Below are 17,120 nucleotides of genomic sequence, written 5' to 3' on the forward strand. Positions count from 1 at the left end.
TATTTAAAAAAATGTCAGTATGTTCAAAGTTTTGAGCATGGGAATTTTAACATTTACTACCAATGTATATCTCCCTGAAGTATTGATTCTCGGTCTCCTTTACTCACTATTACTGCCACGTGTAAGACTAGTCAAACTGAATAGCATAAATTTGACTAAAAAATCATATCCCAAAGTTCAAATGCTTTGCAAATTGAATAATAAGTTGTTTTTTGGGTTTTTTTTTTTTTGTATTTAAGGCCCCCTTCTGTCCTTTGAGATTTTGATATTGTAATGCTGTATATTGGATTTCATTTTCTCCCTTTTACCTAATTAATTAGTGTAATTTAGCAAATAATGAAACATGACTGTTAAATTATTTGGTCATTATAAAAAGACCCTGTTTTGGGCTCGTGTATCGTTATGGATCTGAAATACTTGCAGTGAAAGACATGTATTGGTGTGATTTCAACACAAATTGCACCATCTAGTGGTGAAATTTTAGCATTACACATTCCTCGCGTCCATGTTTAGTCAACCAACCTTGAAGTCAATCGAAGCGGTTCATTGGTCAGTAATAAGAGTCCCTGCTTTGAACTCCTCTCGGATTGGTGAAATCGAAAGCAAAAGACCAGCACGTTCTCTGAGGGGTTTCAATCTCTGCCCTTTGATTGCTGTCTGACTGCGATAATCAACAGGTTAGGGGTAAGGATTTGAGTTATTATAACCTAGATAGCATTTAACTACACACCACATTGTGTGGATTAAAGCTTCATACCTCCATACACACCATTTGTCTTTGTCTGAAAGTGTTCGGTCTGTATATTACCTATCGTGGCCTTGCAATGAAGCCTTGAGTTAGCAGGGTGAAGTTTGTTTCACTTAGCTTCTAGCTAACTAATGGACATACACACTTTTTGGCAGAACAGCAAATGTATTTTAGCGCCAAACCGACACTGGGAAGGTGCACCCATGTGGTCACGTTTGCTGCTCGGCTCGACTGCGCAACCATTTCATTTTAAATGTGGCGGTTTGCATAATTTGTAAAGTGACGACGTGGGAGGTGCAGCACGGAGCCAACTATTTGCTACACGGGAAGCTAGCACAGGTTGCTAGGCAACTATTAAGTCCGAATTAAAACCATATTTTCACTACTCACCTTCATCTTGTTACAAGTTACACACACAAAGTGTTTGCGCACGTCGCATGGATGCGAGAGAACATTCGGAAAGCGAAATATTCAAGTCAAAGCCGCCAGTAAATGACATTGTTGTCCTAGCCTTGCCCTGTCAGTTACCATGGTAACAAGCTACAGGAGATAACGCTAGCTACCTATGAGCAGATCGCTTCTATGCCCATTACAGATGTTGACAAGAACATTAAAATGTTGGCATGCTATGTCAGTGTATGCTGCCGTAAGTTAACGTCATAGGAGACGTCCCGGTAGGAGGTGACGTTATTGACAGGGACATTTGTGTTGAGTCTGTGTTTAGTGAAGCGCTGCTGTTAGCATGACAGCTGTGTTTACCGTGTTCAAGTAATCGGATATTAAACGCTGGTTATACCCTCCATTTTATTTAAATGATTAATGCACTGCGCTGTTGTATGTGTGTCTGAAAGCTGCTTATATATTTCAAGTCTATCTCAGGTAGTTTTATCAAGATATGCCGCTGTCGCATCACGGTTTCATAGGCTCCTGACTCTAATCCGCTTTGCACGTCTTATTTTTAGGGATGGGACAGCCGCCTGTGGTGATCCTCCAGCACCAAATGAGAGGCAGGTAGTGACGGTGCAAAAGCAATGCTTTGCTGTTGTGTACAATGAAGAAAATTTTCAGCTTTACCAAGAAGAAGAAACATCCATCAGGTACCCCTGACAATGGGAGTGTACTCTCTGCTGGCTATGAGCTCAAGGAGAAGGACCTGGGGAAAGTGCACAAGGCTGCCTGGCTGGGTGATCTGGCCAAGTTGAAGCAGCTTGCTAAGAAGAATGATCTCAATCAGCTTGACAAGGAGAACAGGTAAGTGTGGGGGTAGCACTTCTTGAGTCAATGGAGGAAGTCTAAAATCATCCTTTTTGATATTGGAGTACGAAAGAATATATTCTCAATTTATCTCGATTCATTTTTTCATTTTTTTTTATCAGTGTGAATTCTCAAATCCTGCTTGACTGACATTTAATTCATCAATGAATACTGGATTAATTGATGTCTTTTTTTTGTGATACGTTTCACTTGTGGTACCTATGTTGAAATTCTTGGGCGTTTGATGTAATGAAGCAAGATGTGATGATATTGTGTCAACCTTGAAGTTCTATATTTTATGAATTAAATTACATCTTTTCTTTGATGAAAACAACTGAATATAATATTAATCATAAAATATATCAAGTCGTGTTTGAGTGGGGTCGGGAAATAGCCTTTATTTGTGTGCAAATACAACTGGTAAAAAGAAAATGACACTTTACCATATATATTTATACCAACTCATTTAACACAACACATTTCACGTCACAAAAAATACAAAACCTTTATTTTTGTACTGCCCATAAAATAACCTAGAATATTAAAAACACCACAAAATACAAATTCAGTAAATGAATACATAAATTTGACTTTGACTTCTCTTAAGTATTTAGCATTTTGAGGCTTGACAGGGTCACTGTTTTACCTCGTAGCTACAAAGTGTCAGCTGTATTATGCACAGAGTAAAATGTGTATGACACACTATTCTTTCTGCTCATCTTATGTTACAAGGTCGGATTTAGTTACCAGTGACCGTTAGTATATGTCAGAAGTAAGTGAGTGGTGGAAGAGGAATCCTTTGGGCAATTTACAGATTGACCTGTAAAAGGGAAAAATAGTAGCAGATACAAAAGCTGCAGAAGTCAGAAATTGTGAGTTACAGTATTTGCTCAACCAAGATTTGTCCGTCCATTTAAAATGTTAAGTCTTTCACACTGTGAAACATTATTTTTCTACTATAATAGCACATTAGAATTGAAACAGATTTGCTAGTTTCTATGTGAAGTTATAGCAATTCAGTTTTGGTTGAATTAAGATTTGTTATATCAACTTTATGTAACATTATAAGGATGGTATTTAGTGATAATCTAGAAAAGGTCACCTGCAAACAGTCACAAGGAAGAACTATTGCACGGTGTACAGTTGATTAAATGGATGTAAAATCTGAATAAGTGCCAGTAGTAGTTAGAGGTGTTCTGATAAATGTTGGAATAAACAAGGTGGACATGCTGGAGCGCTCTCTGCTGTGCTTGTAATGCAACGCCTTTTTTAAATCCTCAGACATTGTTGTCTGTATTTTATGTGCTGTAAAAAAGTTTCTTTATGGGTATATAATGAAAATCATAAAGGCCAATACGATACATCTAGCCGATATGTTGGCCAACTGACATTTGTCAGGCCGTAAGATAACAACTCCTGTGTTAGTTAATAGTGAGAGCAAAACTGCCTGCATTCAAGAAAATCTCTCTTCTATTGCAGAACAGCACTTCACATTGCGTGTGCCAGCGGACATGTTGAGGTGGTGCAATTCCTTGTTGAAAGCAAAGTCAAGCTGAACCTATGCGACAATCAAAACAGATCTGCCTTAATGAAGGTGAGGGATAATGAGACTCCTAAGAATTTACTCTCGCATATTTTGATGACACTGTCTAAAGACTTGTTGCAGGCCTTGCCTTTGCATTCATGTCAAACTCCTCCACTCTGTCAGGCGGTGCAGGGACAGCATGAGCGCTGTGTGACCATGCTGCTGGAGAATCATGCGGAACCCAACCTGGTGGACATCAATGGCAATACAGCTTTACATCTGGCATCAAACATCCCATCTATCTCCACTGCCGTCATGCTCCTGGAGCATGAGGCTGACATCAACGCCTCAAATAAGGTAATTCTCTCAGGCGGCTTCCCACCATTAGATTTCTCAGTATTATGTGGATGGTCGTCCATTAACGAACACTGAAATACATGTATTTGATTGGAGCATCAATCGCACTAAGGCACTGGTGTTCTAGTATTTGGCAGACGCAGTCTTACATCTTACATTATTGTACTGATGGAGCACTCACAATCATAGCCTCATGAGGAGTTTCTGCTGGGTTTGCACCACTAATATTTGTGTGTGTGGCGACACTCATCAAACTCTATCAGAGCTTCTGCCACCTTTTGATATTTGACACATATCATTCAACATACTATTGCAATGCTGATCATTCTGATGCTTGTTAGTCAACAAGTTAACTGTGGTATAACTTCTAGGAGAGTTTTACACCCTTGACTGTAGCAGTTCGTGAGGACCATATAGAGATGGCTGAGTTTCTCCTTAAGGAAGGTGCTGATATCAATTTTTTGGACCAAGACCAAAGGTCAGAACTCAACAGTAACAAATCTCTACTTTTACCATAATCAAATGTTGCTAAATGACTTGCTCACACTTTGTCTTTTAACCCACAGGTCTCCATTAATGATGGCTGCTGGCAGTGGACAAATCGGTATGTTGCGGCTGCTCTTGCGGTTTGACGCAGATATTACACTAAAGGATACCAAAGGATGGTCAGCTGATGACTACGCAGTGATGAACGGGCATCATCCGTAAGCCTGCCATCTTTTCTTTTGTGCAGTAGGTTTTTTTTTTTGTACGTTCTCACGTTACATCTAAGACATTCTGACAATGTCAGTTCCTCCGATCTCTCGTAGTTGTTCCCTCCTTATCATTGAACACGGTACCCAGAGGAAAGATGGGCCCTCCCTACCTCACGGAGCTCTCGGCAAAAAGAAGAAAAAGCCTCTGCTGGGCAGTCCCTCCCGAGACCTTGATGCAGGCTTCTCTTTGGGAGGACCAGCCACCGACAAAGATGGTAGGGAGACTTTTCATCACAAGTTAATGAATATAAATTGAGTGAGGATATTAGATCTTTAAGGTGGTTTAGCAATGCACCGTTATTGTGTTTAATCATTATTGACTTTGATTATTTCATTTATCCCTCATGCATTACCACATGACTGGATCTAGAGCATGGATCAAATGAAGCAGGGGGAGGTATTACTTTGCTCGGATGTAGATGTGTTTGCCAAATCAGCCCAGTGCTGTCAGTTTCTTGCCAGTTCAGAGTATTAACAGTTAGTCACTCAACCTACTTTTTTACTGTAGATTAGATGCTTTCCAGTTTCAGCCATTTCATAGTTTTAAAATTAAAATCTGGACATTTACCTGTCTGCACTTAGATAAGATTTTAATAGAGGTAACAGTTAGCTGAAAAAAGTTCATTTGTCTTGTTTCAGATTTTGAGGACAACTCTCAGTCCGAATCCCTAAGTCGGTGAGCATATTTTTCTTGTCATGATTTGCAACCTAAAAGCTCAAGTGATTTTCCTGCTCAAACTGATCTTCCTCTATTGTCAGGGTTTCAAAAAGTGCTGCTGATGAATGGCCTTCATCGGAGGATGATGATGAATCTGCTTTAGTTGAAAAGGTTGGTTGTATTAAATTTTCTGTTTAATTTTATTTCATTCTACACTTTATTGTGACCTTTACTTCTCATGGTGTCTTTCAGAAGTTGCTGAAGGTTAACCTAAGGAAAATGATTGCGTCGAAAAAGGGAGAAGGTACTTGAAATCTTCTAGCCTCATGTTACTCTTTGTGTCCCTCCATAGTTTGTATTTTGTAGTAGTAATCTTGAATCCCTGCCTACCCTGTAGCTTCTGCATTGGCTGACAAATCATTGAGCGGTACAGAATCTGACCCAGAGAGTGAGAATAGAATCCAGAGAATCCCATCTCTCCTCAAGGCTTTACCTCCCAGCAAATCCCTCCAGCACCTACTAGATCCCTCTCCTGGTTCCTTCCTTTCCAAAGCACCCCAGATGACTTCAACCCCTCTTCCAAGCAACAGAAAGGTAAAATATTTGTGTGAAAGCTTTGTCTCATGCATTTTGATGACATCGTTCTCCCTCCTTCCTTTCTCCTAAACACTAAAAAAACAACAACAAAAAAACAACAAGCTGACAGAGAGGAAAGCAAACACTGTCAAGTAGAGCAACCGTCAGGAAGTAAATCAAGATCGGAAGACGAGGATTCTGAAGAAGAAGATGGAGAGGATGAAGAAGAGGAGGAGGAGGAGGAAGAAGAAGAAGAGGAGGAGGAAGAAGAAGAGGAGGAAGAGGAAGAAGAAGAGGAAGAAGAAGAGGAGGAGGAGGAAGACAATGAGGAAAGTGAGGAGGAAGGAGAGGAGGAAGAAGAAGAGATTGAATGTGAAGATGAGGATGACAAGTGTGTGGCTTCAGTTGAGGCCCCTGGATTTGAAGATGAACAACAAGCTTCTGCGACTGGTGCACCTGAGATGGCCGACGGTGCTGAAACTGAAAACGTTTCTCACGCCTTTTACAAGAATGAAACTGGCTTAAGTGAGAATCTAGAGCGTCCAGAGAACGCTGCTGAAACCAGACCTCATAATGATGATGTCATCTGTTCAGCTGCAAGTTTAGCAGTGGCGGGTTCATTAGGTGTGGAAGAAGACTGTATCGTGTCTGCCATTCGGGTAGAATCCAAATTTTCCGATGAAGATGACAGCCTTGGGAAGGATCACGTGTCGTTAGAGCCGAATATCCTTTCAGACTTTATTTCAAAAGGATGCCCAAAACCATCCAGATATTCTGCAAGCCAGATTAAAGAGGTGGAGATTGAAGGAGAGTTGGAAAAGGATGAAGGTGATTATTCCTGTAGCAGTAAACAAGACAGCAGTAATTCAGTGTGGAATGATAGCGACGATGAGGAGGATAACCCAAAAAAACAACGCGGTCCCAACCTGGTGCTCTCTAATCGAAGGAAGATGGCACCTGATGATGCAGAAGAAAGAAATGCTCACAGTGCCTCTGACGCTGAAGATGATGGTGGTTCAAAAAAGGCAAAACACAAATCCTCATGGGGCTCTTCATTAGAAGAAATTGATAGCGACAATGGCAATTTACCAGAGGAGGATGAAGTGAAGGACAATGTTGATCCAAAAATTCAAGCAGCAGATTCGCTGCCAGGAGCATCGACACTGTTTTCAAAATGCACCTCATCTCGGCAAAATAAAGATCTTCCAGATACCTCTTGGGATTCTTCATCACCAGTGGCTTCTCCAAAATGTACCAGCACACCTCAAAAACTGATGGATAAACATAAATCCTCTCTCACCAGCACTCCTCAGTCCAAAAAGAGACCAGCTAAAACAGCAGGAGGTGAATCGGATTGGGATTCATCTGAAAATCAGGAAGTTTTGTCACCAGTTCCTGGAAGAAATATAACAGCAAACCTGACTGTAAAAGAGCAGTGTTGTGATGGCTCTTTGATTGGTGAAGATAAAGACCGTTACATTAAAGAATCCCATGACCCCTCCCCTGCTGTGTCACCAGTGCCTGAGAATGAAAACGCAACTGGTAACCAGATATTAGATGATAGAGATGATGTTGAACAGTTATCACAAATGGATGGAAATACAGACTTGGAGAATCAGAAAGGAGGTGATGATAGTAGTTGGGATGATACAGATGGAAGTGTTGAGTCTGATGAGCAGAATACAAAGGTCAGTGATGAGGATGCAACCTGTGACCATGTCTCGAAGAAGCCTTTGACTCGAACCAATTTGCTGTCACCTCAGGGGAGAGCCAGAGGTTCGGTTATAGTGAAAGAAAGTGAAGAAGATCTCTCAAAGCCTAATGAATCTGCCATGGAGGCAGATGAAGACAATGACAATGTTCCTCAATGTATTAGTGGTGGAAATGATAAGCCTCTGATCGATAGAGATCCAGAAGAGAAGAAGCAGTTTGTTGGTAAGGACGAGGAGACAAGTGAGGATTCTGACAGCAAGGACCAAAAGTTGCAGTACGATATAGCCAAAGCTACGGTCGAAGCGTCTGATGTGGAAGACGACAAGTCTGAAGATAATGAGGCGAAATTAACTGCATATGTAAAACTGCAAGATAAAAGTTTTGCCCTGTCGCAAGTGTCATCAAATGACATAAATGAAGAACCAATTAGGGAAGAGAAATTCGCAAGCTCGCCCACTAATGATGTTGCTGTGAGTCAACATGATTTAGATGGGAATGTGTGTTCTGACCAAGCGTTACCTCAGACTGACATTGACGACGTTGACCTAGACTCATCTGATGAGGCGGAGTGTTTGGGCATGACGTGTCCAGAGGTTAGAAACACTGAGGAGCTTGCCTTCAAGGTAAAATAGTTTTTGCAATAGATTATAATGTACATTTTAGTAGAGTAGAGTGGCTGCCATGACTTTGGTCAAAAAATGTCCAGTTTTTTAGTTTGTGATTTTAACTACAATGTTTTTTATAACCACTGCTTGTAGTCAACTATTTTTCCAGTCTGTAAAGATACACATTGATTGATTCTTTTTTACACAGAACGAAGAGGATTCTGAGGATGAGATTGATGATGACAAAGACAAAGAAAGAGATGATGATGAGGAGGAGGAAGATGACCTCTCAGATGACCATTCTGAAGACAGCGAAAGGTCTCTTGATGCCACCTCAGATGCTCCTGAGAGAGAAATTCCTGAAGATAAGAAGAGAGGTAGGAGCAGATCGTTTTTGTTGGCTAAGCGTATTCTGGACAACTGCATCAGATGAGATCCAGATTAGCCAGTCAACCCCATGGGCGGGCCTAAACTAATCATTAACCTGTGTGCCATGTCCTCTCAGTATCCTCCCAAAATTGTAGGTGTTAATCCTTAGTTTGAAGAGAGAATTGTCTCACATTGTTTAGATTTTGGCAAAAGGGAATTCAAATGTAATAAAATCTGCAACCCAAAACAATTGCAACTTTTCAAGGGTGTCACCATAATTTGTTTACATCTGTCGAAATCTCATGCATAGATTACTTTTCTGAGTTGGGTCTGGAGAAGGGAGAGGAAGAATCAGACTCTTTTGATTCTGAGGTACAGTAAGAACACATTTTGGAGTAGTTTGTTGGATGGGATAGTTCGCACTCACAGTTTGATCCTTCTGTCTCAGGATCGGTCTGAAGACCCTGGTATGGCACAAAAAGAAGAACAAAGCTTACAAATTCCAAAACAAGAGACTTCCACTGTTGAAGAGAAGGAAAAAGGAAGTAAGAGTGTTTTATTTATTTTATTTTCAAAGCAATCGATCATTTCAAGCACCATTTCATGCTGCAGAAACAATGTGACCTTGATGTAATCATAATCCTAGAAAATGGCTCTCTACTGATAATTAATGCTCTCATGAATTAACTATGAAAAGCTTTGTATTCTCCATCCATATGTAGGTTAGACTATGCAGTATAATGTGATTTCCATTGATCAAAATGGCCCTTCCAACATGTCACATTTCTTTTTGTAGACTTGTTTTATATTCCCTCTTTTTTAAGAGGGGAAGGAGGCAATAGGATGCTAGAGCCTTGGAGGAATGTAGGCAGGCCGCGAGGCAGCCAGGGAGAGGGTAGGAATGTCTTGCCTCATAGGTCTGAGGAACAGCATGTTAACTGAACCAGTTGCCTGACCATCATCTCATGATCTCCGCATGCATGCAGCATTCACTACCGCATCCTGCTTGCTACTTTTAAATCCCACTTCCCCAAATCTTACACTCAAAGGATGGGTGTGCATTTTTTCTTTTTTCTTTTTTTTGTTAAAGAATTATCTCATGCTCAAATGTACATTTTGTCATTTATTGCTAATTATGAAAAAAAAGGTTCCTATTCACATCCCTTATTATGTGATCCACTTAATGTTTATGATTTCGTGGATGTCAATAATTCCGCCATTGACCTTATTTTGGATAAGACCATATACACCCCTACCAGTACATTATATACTGGAGTTTCCCTCCAGAATTTGATCTGAAACAACTTGTGTCTTGTCTGGTTGAGTAGTTTCTTAGTAATAATGTGAAATACTGTGCACAGAGTCAAGATTGTATCACTCGCTGGAACTGGACCATGAGTTGTAAAGTAATTTGTTTGCTGTCATGTTGCAAAAATGCTGCAAAACTACTATAAAGATGTACACATCTACAGCACTCTGAAATAATGCGACTATGATTGGTGTACTTCACATATTTAATCATACTATTGCTCTTATTCAGGCTAAGGTCGATAGAAAAAGTTGTAAACACAGCACTGTCTTGTTCAAAGTATTCTCTTCATTGGTTTTAAAATCAGAATATTGCCGTCCATGTAAATGCAACCGTCATGACCTCGACAAGAGGACTGCTGAATGATTTCCACTACTTTTTCTCACCTAAATGCAAAAAGCACAGCAGTGCCTAATGATCCATTTAATGTACCAACAATGAAAAAATGTAAAGTTTCCTTTCTAAAGGGGCACACGTAGTAATTTATTCAAGTTTCAATGTATGTTCTTGGCTCATGAATAAAACCAATTAAAAACATAACAGGGGATCTAAATGTGTTGTGAAGTCTAACCACATGTTTTCATGCTGATTAACTGTAAGCACAATTGCATGGGAATGCTTTATACATTGTGTTGGCAAACTCCCCTAACATCATCGGTATATCAGTTGTCTTGGGAAGAAAAAGTTAATTGGTTCGTCTTGTATATAACAGGCATTCATTCCCTTGTAGCTGCAAACGACAATGACAGCGATGGAGCTGATGAACAAAATCTTAAAGATGATTCTACGCCTCAAGAGGTGAGCGCCGCTACTGAAAACCATGAAAACCAAAATGAAAAAAAAAGTATCAAATATCATTGTCCTTTCACTCTCGCAGACTGAGAAGGCAAAATGGGAACCACTATTGAGCAAACTAGAAGGAGAGCACAACCAGAAGACAGGTGAATGGAGTACTTCCTAGAGATAGGATTTCTATTGGTCTACGATGTATTTGACACGTTCTTGTTTGTCTTCATGTCTGCCTCTGTCTGACAGATGTGATGGAAGAGTTTGGGGTGGGTGACTTTGATGATATTGAAGGTAAGATTTCATTTTTAATCTGTATTTGCTGTCTTTATTGTTTTAACTGTACTAATTACTGTACTAATTGTTACATTTGTCTGGTTTATCGTGTGGTGGCTAGCTAAGGTGCCTTAGTCTAAACCCAAGTATCACCCTGTGCGCTCATTTTGAACATCTGAATACTGAAGGAGCTTTCTTTGTACAACTTTGAATTGAAATGTTATCTCTACCTGTATAGTTAACCTTTCTAATCCCTGTTCAGAAACTCTTGACTTCATTTTATCACTTTAGAAAAGAATTTCCAAAATAGGAACATATAAACAAGTTTTGATAGTTGGCCCGTTAAGAGTCAAACACCAACTTGGGGCAATGTTGATATCATGGCGTGCCTCAAACTACAATTTATTTGGTGTTGTGCTATAGATGCATCAGACTGGGACTCCGCCAGCATCGCCAGTAAAAGAACCCTACCTGGATGCAGAATGGCTTCACCTGGACTGGAGGAATTCCCAGAAAGCTCAAATCCTCCTGTTGAGGAGGAGGAAGAAAATATTGCTCCAGGAACACCCCTCACACCAAGCAACGCGGACAAGAAACAGCTCAGCCTGCCTCCTCTGCCAGTACCTCATCCCCAACCTCGTGCAAGGAAGATGGTACTTCAAGAGAGTGAAGGTAAGATGTACCTCATTTATGTGTTTGCTCTTCAAAGGAGATAAGCACATAATTTCATATGTTCCAACTTTGACTTGCTCTTATTTAGAATCCGATTTGGAACCAGGCAACTCAACTGTGCCTTGCAAAATGGGCAAAACTGACAATCAGCTTCAACATTCAGCTGAGCTTCAAGCAGCAGTGAAACCAGGTAAGGCTCACCGGCTGTTTGAATCAGGCCTGTTAGTCCTGTGCTCTGTATCAAAACTCCGTCTTCTCCTTAGATTCCAGTGAGTTCTCACCAAAGGCAAGAGACAGAAAAGGGGATTTACATTGTGACGTGCAGCAACAAAAGGTGAGAAATGGCCGCAGGATACCATCACTCAACAGCCGTGTCATATTTTTAATCTCTCCCATCATAGGAAGACTTATTTCTGATAGGAAACAAATACAGCAACAATTTATCTTACTGTGTTTTTTTTCTAACTTTTGTCAGTTAAAACACATGTAAAAACCTACTGGTTAGTTCCGCCCAGTCGTAAGTAACTGCATTTGTAATTATTGTCCACTGCTCCAAAGACTGCAAGTCACAGCTATAGGACATATATGAGGGGCCAGACAGCTCCTTACTGGTAATTGTCTGAGAAAATCCATGTTCCCATTAGGGCTCCAACGATTAGTCGACGTTGTCGACAAAAATCGATAATAGAAGTAGTCGACAATGAATTCCATTGTCGACTGTTGTTGCCAGACGTGTTTTTCCAACAGAGTGAGGCATCTCACTTGATTATAATCTCTGCTGAGAGTCGCTCATGCGCAGTAGCGTCTCTGTCTCTGAGCGGTAACATACAGAAATGGCGGCATCAACATCAGGTACGCGTACCAAAACTTCTAAAGTTTGGGAGCGAATAAAAAGACTGCTTGCAAAGTTTGCAAAACAGACCTTGCGTATAATGGCAGTACCTCGGTGATGCACAAACATTTAAAGAGAAAGCACGTAGGGCAGTTGAACGAAACGGAGTCTGACTCGCCTCGGTGACATTCAAGTAACATTCAAGCCAATACGGTTTTTATGATTGTACATTTTCTAAGCGTATTTTCGCTATAAAAGAGAACCTGAGCGTTATGCCAGACTGTGCCTGAGAGATGTATTTTAAATTAAATGCACGCAAGAAGAGATGCACCATGGACCCCTTCCCTCTTGTGTTTATTATCATTTGCCACATAATTAAATCAACTTTATGCTAAATTTAAGGAAAAATTAATAATTATCCGATTAGTCGACTAATCGTTTCAATAGTCGGTGACTAGTCGACTATTAAAATAGTTATTAGTTGCAGCCCTAGTTCCCATGCATCAAAATAAAGTTTTCATGGAGGTCCAGTCCTGTGCCAAACATCCTCACCTGTAATTGAATGTATATAAATACAAAACAGGGATTTTTCACATGGATACCTGAGTTTATTTTTCAAGCATAAACAGAATATTGGGTCGCCATGGAAATGAATGTATTGGTAAGAATGTGTATCAAGCCTGTTGTTAATATATGAAGGGGTATGGCAATGCAGTCAAATGCTTCCTCTAGGGGCTAAGGCCCCCTTTTCGAAGCCACTATGGGTTGATAATACAGAATTGTTTAGAGCTGCGGCCAGGCCGCTCAGAACATAACGAACGGAAGTAAATGTTACAATAATACGGTGGTTTATTTCCATATCCAAACACTGACAATAACCATAACTCGTGGTACTTTAACAAAAATAACAAACTGAATGCTGATCATCTAAAACTGCACAGGGCACAGTTGAAAAAACTGTTTGCTCCCCATTAGCAGCACCTTTTACTGGGTTTACCTGGGTTAAATGGCCTACCTGGGCTGACCATAGGTAACCTCAGCCACACCCAATACAGCCCCCTATTGGCATGGAGTGTAAACACATGAGAAGAATGTATAAATACATATAACTCATACACCTCCATAGTATTTAAAGGTTTTATGTTACAAAGTCAAATCTTGGTTTTTGCTTTTTCTGTGTGTTTTGTCTGTTTTGTGTTTTTCTTGCTCACCCATGTCATCAAAGGAGAAAGATGGTGCAATAGAATCATGTGAGTTAGAAGGAAATAACACATGCACATCCAGCCATGTGAGCTCTGGCATTGGAGCAAAGAGTAAAGAGTTTAGAGGTCGGCACACTCCTGAGAAAAGTAGTGAAACGAGCGATGACATTCCATGGGAGAAGCGTTACGAGAAGCTCTGGGTCGAGGTGGAGAAAAGGGAAGTGAAGTCCACGTTCAAGAATGTCGCTGGTGAACTAAAAGAGAAGTTTGGAGAGCTGTTTAAATCTGAGCAAACTGCAGATGATGTCAGTGAAGAAAAGCAGGCCACAGCTGAATCTAGCTCTAGTGAAGAGTCCAGTGATGATGAGGAGGTGATAGTACGTCCAACAGCCAGAGCAAGAAGTACCGTCCTCCTTACCATACCAGAGCAGAGAGAGTCTGGACTCGAAGACTCTGTGACAGACTCAACAGATAACTCACTGTCAGAGGACAGGTTTCAGGTCCAGAACAGCGTGCGTCGAGAACCGGATCTACCAAAGGATGATGCTCCTGAGGAATTCAGATCTCACTTCTCTCAACCGACTTCAGCAAAGGCACACAGCCACGTGGATTCTGCCACCACAGGTGTTATTGATGGTCACATGACACCCATGTCTCCTGCTCACTACGGCACTTCCTTAAAAGATGAGGCCAAAGTCGGATCTTTACACAGCAACCACATCCTGAAAACAAAGAAGAACCAGGCTGGTTCAGAAGATGATCCAGAAGAGTTTGTGAAGTCTCAGCATTGCAATCGAAGCACACGCTCAACATCTGTCCCAGGTGTTTCTGATGAGGAGTTGGAAGAGGACATGCAAAGGTTTAAACGTCAGGTAGGAATGCCGAAGGTTGTCTTCCTGGATTTGGAGAAAGAAAAGGCCCAACTGCAGAAAGAGGTAGAGGATGGCCGCCCTTTACTCAAGTAGCCGCTTCTAGATTGCCTCTCTTTCTCTCATTATTACTCTACTTCATTGCATTTCTCTTTTTCTTTTGTGTGGTGTTGTCTTATGTGTGGAGTTTGAAGTCAAAGAGTGCCATTTTTACTTCCATTTCTGTACGTGTAACAACACATGTAGAGTTAAACTAACAGTATTTAAAGGTCATTTTCAAAGTTTTTTGATGTTCGAGTGTTTCTTTGTGAGTTGTTGGTCATCCTGCATGGACTCTGCATGTGTCTTGTTGGGATTAGCTTTGTTGCATACACTCACTTTGTCCACATGATGTGATGTGATATTAATAGCCCTCTTTTCCTTCAAAAGAGGAGCAATGATAATGAGGACAATTTTTCTTTTATTGTTTGTTTTTGTTTATCCTTGAAATGCATGTTTTTGGCCTTTGTGGCTGTAGGCGTTTCTTAAAAAGACTGACCTCTCAGTGATAAATGGATTTGCTTACACTAGTTTTGACAGCATGTTTAACATTTGGTGTCTCTATTCTGAAAAAATACATAAAGTAAAATTCTGTTTGACATAATTTATAATTTTTACTGTTTTTCAAACAATCTGTTTGTTAAATTCACTCAGAGAACAAAAATATGTATTTAAGTTTTGTTTAGAGCGCAATCTTCTGTATTCAGCTCATGAGGAAGAGTCTTCTCTAATGTCTTAAGTGTCTAGCTGTAGCTTGGAAAGTTTTCTAGATGAAATTTATTGATTAGGTAATTTACAAGTACTGTAAAAAAAATCTTTTTTGTAGCACAAACTGTGTGTTGCAATATACATAATAATTTGTCTTTGTAATTAACTTAAAACTCCCTGTCAAGTTGAGTAACTACATGTAGGTGTTAGGTCTCCAAAGGAAATGGTGACACTAAATTATGGATGAGGAAAGGGTACAAGTACTTGCTGCATAACAAATCTTAGTGAAATAAACATGTTTCACTTCGTATTAATCTCTCCTGTCCATGTATTAAATACTTTTGTATTTTCAGGTTAGCAAAGAGACAACAAAGACTGCTCTTGTGCTGCAAAATTCCAGTGCTTCCTTGGATATTGATGGGACGGCATTGGAAAGAGGGGTTACAGAGAAACCTGAGACTGGGTTAGGATGCGGAAAAGCGCTTCCAAGTCAACCTGGAGCCACGCAACAAGAACCGATGCCTGCATCCACCAAGAGGTATGCACGATTTTACATAATCTTCTCATTAGTTGAATGTTAATTTAACACTTCAAAAACATTTTTATGATGCTCCTGAATTTAGGAATCAGATATTAGGATTTTTTTCCCAAATTGTTTTGATTTGTAATTGTACTTTCAGAACTCTTTCTGATGCGTTTTTCTTTACTGACACATCCAACACAAAGAGCTTAACTAAGTTTTCTTTCATTGACTCCATGTAATGAGGTATCTCCTCAGCAATTTCCACCCAGGACTCCAAAGTATAGATGTCACAGGTCATTGACTATCAGGTCGTTTGGTCTCCATAGCACCAGCAGGGCACCAGTGCAGTTGCAACTGCCACTCCAGCAGACCTACAATAACAGCAAACAGGAGGGACAAGCTGTAAAGGAGACGTTGCAACGGGAGCTGGTTAGAGAGGCCCGGGGCAGCAGAGCCCCTCAGACCAACACCCATGTTAACGGAGATCTTCTCTCTGTGTTTGACGATAGCAGTATAAGTGATGTATCGGACGATGAAGGAAGGTATATATGCAGTATGCCATTTTTGTTTATCAATATCACTTCTTTTATACTAATCCGGAAAAGTGCGTTCAGTTTAAACACAAAGTGAATTCCGGAGATGGCATGATGCCAATAAATAAACCCGTCTGTCTGAGCAGGAATAGGTTGTTCAATCTCAGGTCTCTATGTATGCTGACAATTTGAAACAAAGGTGATGTCATTGCCAGTCTGTAGGACATCACTTCTTGATCACAAAAAAAAAAAAAAAATGGAAAAGAAACCACAAGAGTTCTTTTGCTTTGGAAATCAGAAGTGTAGTTGGTGCATTTGCTGTTTGTGGAGAAAAATCACAACCATCTGAAATTTCTTAATGACACTATCTGGAAAATTCACATTGTGTTCAATCTGAATGCATCTTGTGTTCTTGGTGATAATCGGGAAGGACCTTTTTTTTAATTTTATTTTAGCGAGTTGCATGACTAACCAGTGATCATCTTTTTTTCCCTAAAAAATTGAACTGTATACTGCATTATACCATTGAAACTCCGCTCCACTGCTCATTGCTGCTGAGCTAAAGCTGTAAAAGCATCTGATTCCCCAGTCATCGCTCTTTTTTTCTTCCTTGTGTTTGATGGCTGCAGGTTTCACACTGGAGAACAACAGAAAAAACAGGTAAAACACAAATTCTGTAACTTAGATCTTCATATAGAACTTCGTTTTTTATATTATATGCCATTTGCTTTTTTGTTTGTTTGTTTGTTTGTTTTATTAAACTGCACAGCTTGAAAATATGTCACATGATGGCACATACTTTTTAATATTC

At 40.1% G+C, this 17,120-nt stretch overlaps 1 protein-coding gene across 1 annotated transcript in view; it reads left to right on the plus strand.

The window, feature by feature from the left end:
• Positions 1–495: 495 nt before the first annotated feature.
• The window catches only part of aard (alanine and arginine rich domain containing protein), a 28,071-nt gene continuing 11,446 nt past the window's right edge, over positions 496–17,120 (plus strand). Inside the window, exons 1-26 of the mRNA XM_086209516.1 lie at positions 496–684; positions 1,711–1,999; positions 3,482–3,596; positions 3,711–3,884; positions 4,256–4,362; positions 4,451–4,588; positions 4,694–4,854; positions 5,010–5,036; positions 5,279–5,315; positions 5,399–5,468; positions 5,550–5,601; positions 5,997–8,209; positions 8,400–8,568; positions 8,871–8,932; positions 9,009–9,105; positions 9,357–9,455; positions 10,582–10,667; positions 10,747–10,810; positions 10,905–10,949; positions 11,355–11,603; positions 11,692–11,793; positions 11,867–11,937; positions 13,661–14,572; positions 15,607–15,791; positions 16,103–16,318; positions 16,939–16,969. Of these exons, the coding sequence (XP_086065642.1) occupies positions 1,800–1,999; positions 3,482–3,596; positions 3,711–3,884; positions 4,256–4,362; positions 4,451–4,588; positions 4,694–4,854; positions 5,010–5,036; positions 5,279–5,315; positions 5,399–5,468; positions 5,550–5,601; positions 5,997–8,209; positions 8,400–8,568; positions 8,871–8,932; positions 9,009–9,105; positions 9,357–9,455; positions 10,582–10,667; positions 10,747–10,810; positions 10,905–10,949; positions 11,355–11,603; positions 11,692–11,793; positions 11,867–11,937; positions 13,661–14,572; positions 15,607–15,791; positions 16,103–16,318; positions 16,939–16,969 (5,682 nt within the window). The 5' untranslated portion in view covers positions 496–684; positions 1,711–1,799. The remainder of the gene's footprint in view (positions 685–1,710; positions 2,000–3,481; positions 3,597–3,710; positions 3,885–4,255; positions 4,363–4,450; positions 4,589–4,693; positions 4,855–5,009; positions 5,037–5,278; positions 5,316–5,398; positions 5,469–5,549; positions 5,602–5,996; positions 8,210–8,399; positions 8,569–8,870; positions 8,933–9,008; positions 9,106–9,356; positions 9,456–10,581; positions 10,668–10,746; positions 10,811–10,904; positions 10,950–11,354; positions 11,604–11,691; positions 11,794–11,866; positions 11,938–13,660; positions 14,573–15,606; positions 15,792–16,102; positions 16,319–16,938; positions 16,970–17,120) is intronic.

This window comes from Aulostomus chinensis, chromosome 7, assembly GCF_037954235.1.
Source record: "Aulostomus chinensis isolate RoL2024-O1b breed Wild chromosome 7, RoL_Achi_v1.0, whole genome shotgun sequence".
NCBI lineage: Eukaryota > Metazoa > Chordata > Actinopteri > Syngnathiformes > Aulostomidae > Aulostomus > Aulostomus chinensis.